Consider the following 6,000-nt stretch of genomic DNA (forward strand, 5'->3'; position numbering starts at 1 on the left):
GGTTTCATTTTCACAACTTTTATTTCTTATCAAGTATAGTTTATGTCCGCATTATTGTGTAAAGAAATTGGGGCACAAGTTAAAACCAAGTATCAATAAGTTGTTATTAATCTAATTGTTTCAACATGTTTTGCATAACATTAGTATGTATGCATATTTTCAGCAACTCTGGAACTCTCTCCCTTCACACGTCAAGCAGTTTGTAATGTCAGAGGGCTCTCACCTGGAACTTGGTGACGCACTGCGAGCTGCAGAAGTTCAGGATGTTTCCCTCAGACAGCGTGGCCTGGTACTGCGGTAAAGAGTTCCTCTTACAGAAGTGACACGTAGGCTCTGAGGCTGCGCGCACACACACACACACACACACACACACACACACACACACACACACACACACACACACACACACACACACACACACACACACACACACACACACACACACACACACACACACACACACACACACACACACACACACACACACACACACACACACACACACACACACACACACACACACACACACACACACACACACACACACACACACACACACTATTTAGTTTTAAAGGTCCTTTTACAGAAGATCAAATGCCTGGTAATAGATTTGATGTTTTCTGGTTAACAGCAGCTTTTCTATTCTCCTCTGTCGACCGAATTATCGATCATCTGAACATGAAAATATACAAATAAACGTTCAGACGCGCAGCTTTCACCACAAAACCTTGAGTCGTTAAATCTGCTGAATAATTTAACGGATTTGTTGAAATCAGCAGAACTTCATCTGAAGGTCCTTTTCCGGTAAAAAGAAAATTGAGCATTGTAGAACTTAGAAAGTGAAAAGAATGTTTCGGATGTACCTTAGAAAAAATAATAGTACTATCCCTGAAAATATGTGGTTCAGAAAAGCTGTTTCTGTGTTAGGAAGGGTGATGCATACCATTTAATTATCATTTTTCATAAACAAAATGTTGGTCTATGCTGTCAATTATAGTTTTTAGAAATAGAGACAACCGGTATCGGCAGGATAGACTTTAAAAATAATGTGCATCAGCTGAGAAGATATGTGAAACTCTACTTGTATCATCATTCACTTTTAAGCATGTATTGCCCTATTTTTTCATATTCAAATATTTCCTTTCTCTGGATTCCCTTTAAAGCCTAAAGATATTCATCCTTTGAGCATCCATTTGAATTTAAAGGACAACTTGCGGACCACTTGGCTTTTTATTTCTCAGTATTGGCTTGTGTCACAGCAACTAAATTTTTTTTTGCTGTTGTGTGTGACTCACCGATGAAGGAGGTGGAGGCCATCTTGCTCTTGTTCATGCAGTTGACGGAGCAGTAGGAGCCCATGGTGCCGGACGCCCCCAGGCTGTGCAGCACCTCGCCCGTCTTGATCAGAGTTTTACACGTCAGGCAGCTCGCCAGCTTACTGTTGGCCTGTGACAGAGAGGGAGACATGACGTCAGAACAACAAGCAGCTTGATTATATTAAAAGGTCACCTATTATGCTAAAATAAAAGGAACAAAGATTCTCTCACTTTTTGTCCCGTGCCATTTACATAAAAACCTGTCTGAAAATGAGCTGATCAGACTTTGGCCACTTTGTGATGTCATAACGATGTTTTGGCTTGTGTAACCATTAGCCAATCAGCAACCAAGGTAACCCCCCCCCCCCACCTTATCACCTGAATGTCCTCCTAGAGCACCGTTGCGATCATCACAGTGACCAGGAGAAGCAACATGAGGCCTAGAAATCTAATAATTATCGCATTACCTGATAAAGTCTTCAATATGCGCCCTGAGACACAAAACATCATTCTCTCAGTACAACAAGGATAATTCAATGATATCTGTGTGTGGATGATATATCATTTCCCTCAGTGTGCAAATCTGTAATTACTAAATGGATTTTTAGCCCTTTGTTGTTTAAAAACTGACAGGCATAACATCATTAAGAGTTTATCTCCTGCTGCTACAAAATACATGTTCTCTAATTAGAGGAGTGGACAGTTTGCCAGCGGTCAACAGTTGTGTATTTCCAAGAGAAACGTTGACGACATAGCTGGTCGGAAATGGAAAAGATAACAAATGTAAAAGCTCACAATTTCTCTCCGCCAGGATTAGATCATCCACAAACGTTTGTACTTGTACACGAGAGCTCATTGCTGGACAAACATCCGCTCATAGTTCACTGAATTTAATAACACTTGAATTAGACTCCATAGATTCTTCTATTCTTATCAGTGTAATATCCAATAAGCTGGTGTTGCCAAGCAACAAATACAATTCCGGCTAATATTATTCTGCCACACAATTTATTCACAACAATATCCAGTAAAATTAGGATTACTGGACGTTTTAAAAGAGATCTTGCATTAAAATAAAAAAGACATGTCCAATTAAACTTAAATCTTCATTTGGAGATCATAAACATATTGGGACGTTTAGAACAGACACTGGTTGGTGATTTCTTTAATCAGCCATCATAAAGACAGCACTTTGACTTAAAAAATATAAACTTAACCTGGTGGTTAAACTGGTTATATGCTGAAACTCATCCATGGTTAATCTGTTCTTCTGTTTTTAGATCTAGGCTCAAAAACTATTGACCTATAATCTGTTGTTGTATGTCATCATTTACACATTAACAAGCGACAACTATCTAACTGAGTGATATTTAAAGATGTCCTTCCTCTGGATTCCCCGTAAAAGCCTAGAAAAAACCTTCATTACTTGAGCAGCATTTTGCATTCATTTAATGATCATTGGATATTTATTCCCCATTAATGGTATGTACTTTTTTTTCATATTTTAGGAGGTCAGGTTAATAATTGTACTGTAGTACATTGGCTGCTTGTAGGAGGGGGGGTCACCACAGCTGTAATGATTGACACACACACACACACACACACACACACACACACACACACACACACACACACACACACACACACACACACACACACACACACACACACACACACACACACACACACACACACACACACACACACACACACACACACACACACACACACACACACACACACACACACTTTATTTTGGTACATTCATAAACACACCTACGCCCCTCAAAGACTGCAACCAATACCATTTAGAAATATTTATGGCCATTTTACTTGCATCCTTCGGTTACTGTAACCCTTTATGAACACACAGTTAGTTAGCTACAGTACCTGCTTGAAGTCCCTGATGCAGTTCTGGCAGCAGAAGCGTTTCTGTTGGCCGTCCACCAGCAGGAAGTGGTTGGCGGTGGATCTGCAGGGCAGGTAGTCTCCACACTGCTCGCAGCAGTTCATGATCAACCCGTTGGCCCGCCGGTAAACGTTGAAACATGTGTCGCTGCAGATCTTATGGGTCACAGTCTTAAAGCTAACCTCGTGCCGGATCTTTGGAGAGGGAGAGAAATGCAGAAGGGAAAACTGCAAGAGTTGAACAATTTTACTTTATTTACCTTTCCACAGTTAGCGTACACTTGAGTTTGTTTGACCGATACACCATAAGCAACACGTTAGCTGACGTTAGCAGCCGCAGTCATAGGGGCTATAGACTTTTATTAGACAGCTTGGTTGAATACTGGATTGTGATTGGTCAATTTAGACATTTCAGAGGCTGTTGAAAGCACAAGTGTAGTTTGATAGGGGCATTGCTATTGCTGTTATACGCAAATGATTCAAGAAGTATGCATAAGTGATGCAAAAATGCAGATGGTTGTGGTTGCTATGTGACAGAAGTACTGGCTAGCCGTGATGCAGAAACATCCCACAGATTGATACTGAATGGGAGAGCTGGAAAGTCTTGCAATGCTCTCAAGTAACGGATGTTGGTTAATTTAATTTGGATACACTTGTGGAGTTGGGACAACCACCAACTAGTCGACCAAGGCTTTATTTTGAAGTGGGAGGAACTATTCTCTCCAATTTTGAGACTAGTTTTGTTCAAGGATGCCATGGAGACTGAGTTGGAGGCCGTAACACACCAAACTGAATGTTACTAATGGAGAAAAAAGAGAAGTCAAGAAAGGAGAGAGAACAAGAGAAGAGTGAAGGCAGACGAGGAAGAAGAAAGGTATAAATATTGGATGAAAGCGGCCTGAGGAGGAAGAAAAGGAGAGACAGAGGCGATGAAATGAGGGTAAGATAACATTCATTAAGGGGTGAGAAAAGAGAGGAAAGGGTGACGAATAGGACACACTCTACTCTCTGTGTGTTGGACTGCATTATATTTAAGGACGTTAGTAAGGTAGTGCATCCGGAGGGAGTCCGATTATTACCAACACCTGGAGATTGCTTAAGCCATGATTATACTTTCAGTACGGACGAGAACAGCTGCAGGCTTTCACACATCTGGTTCTCACTCTTTAGACTTTATTCAACTACTAAATTATTCATTCCATTGTGAGGAGCATAGAGGCATGTGTTGCTCTGATTGAGAGTGACGGGGAAAGGAAAGGAAAGGAGTATTCAGACAGACTGACCTCTGTGAGTTTGCCGCAGACGGTACATTTGGTTTTGAGGATTGATTTGGGCGGGTTCTGTTTGTTCTCGTACGCTCCGAGACAACCCGTGCTGCAGAACTCCTGAAACGCCTCGCTGGAGTCCACCTGGGCCACGATGGTCCCCTTCATGTTTGTGATGTCCCTGAAAACACAACACAGGGCAGAGATACACTTACAGAACAAATGTCCATCAGTTAGTACACTGCTTATTTCTTGTGTCTTCATTTCTCTTGTGCACATTGACTTGATTTTTATTCTGCTGCAATTCAAACATGTCCCAAATTGGGATCCATAAAGTACTTATCGATCTATCTACATATGATAATAGAAACAGGTTCAGGTTATGTATTTGTACCCGTAGGTAGATTCTGTTTGCAGAGAAAAAAACACAAGGGTTCCATCCTGACACTAAAAACAAACACAACCACAAACAGACACATCTCTAATAAAGGACAAGTAAAAGTACACGTACACCCTGCTCAACCAAATCTCAAAATATTTGAAAAACATTTTAAGAAGGAAAACACTAGTACAAACATGGACATTCAAAATTCACAATTAAATAAATAAATAAAAATAGGCATCTGTGTGACGCTCCTATGATGTGTTAATCTGTGCAATAGCTGCTGGGATAAAACTGTTTTTATACCGCTTCGTTCTACTCCTTGGGACGAGTAACCTCCGGCCCGAAGGAAGAAGCTTGAATTCTGAGTGCAGAGGGGGGGAGTCATCGTCTCATATGGAGCTGGATAACCGCTGTAAGTGCCTGAGGTACAGGGTCTCCAGGTTTAGCTGTGGCTCACCAATCAGTGTGCTGGACCACTTTATTATCTGACTCAGAGTTTCTGCTCTTTAAAGTGAGGTTACCATGACATTAGTGAAAAAGACAGAATTGACTCGATAAAAGCACGGTAAAAAATAATCATCATGGTTTTGTCAATGTTAAAATAGGACAGTTTCCAATTGTTTGATTAACATTTTGAAGCTTTGAGATGCAGGTACACCTTTATCTAAATTGAGATTTAATTGAATACCTTAATTCATTTAAATACTACAAGGATCACAAAAAAGTCATGTCATATTATTTTGATATCATTGATGTCTTCTAAGTGTGTTTTAGTGTAAGTGTATTTTTTTTAAATGGATTGTCAAATACACCGTACAAAACAAAAAAATAAATGTCCTCATTAGAATTGTGTCGACATCATGCAGGAAGATACTATAATAAATAATTGGTTGATGCAAAAATATTCTTAAAAAGAGATAAGATAAGATAAGAGACATAAGATAGTACTTTATTGATCCCAATTTGGGAAATGTTTGTGTTGGGATCAATAAAGATCTTATCTCTTTTTAAGAATATTTCAAATTTAAAAAAACTTTACTTAATTGAACATAAAGATGTGGTTAATTGTTACAACCCCCTTTGTTTGGTGAATGGGCGTCGCTACATGCACAATGCTAAATTCAAA

General features: G+C 39.8%; 1 protein-coding gene across 7 annotated transcripts in view; it reads right to left on the reverse strand.

Annotated features, from left to right (window-relative positions):
- The window catches only part of zmym2 (zinc finger, MYM-type 2), a 46,124-nt gene that overhangs the window by 17,526 nt on the left and 22,598 nt on the right, over positions 1 to 6,000 (reverse strand). For 6 of the 7 annotated variants that reach the window (XM_079663737.1, XM_079663733.1, XM_079663731.1 and 3 more), the window contains 4 exons: positions 4,508 to 4,670; positions 3,207 to 3,452; positions 1,296 to 1,446; positions 224 to 339 (listed from right to left, as the gene is read on the reverse strand). In XM_079663737.1, coding sequence (XP_079519863.1) covers positions 224 to 339; positions 1,296 to 1,446; positions 3,207 to 3,452; positions 4,508 to 4,670 — 676 coding nt within the window. The remainder of the gene's footprint in view (positions 1 to 223; positions 340 to 1,295; positions 1,447 to 3,206; positions 3,453 to 4,507; positions 4,671 to 6,000) is intronic. The other variant, XM_079663732.1, reaches the window with a different exon arrangement.

This window comes from Notothenia rossii (assembly GCF_949606895.1).
Source record: "Notothenia rossii genome assembly, chromosome: 2".
NCBI classification, from domain to species: domain Eukaryota; kingdom Metazoa; phylum Chordata; class Actinopteri; order Perciformes; family Nototheniidae; genus Notothenia; species Notothenia rossii.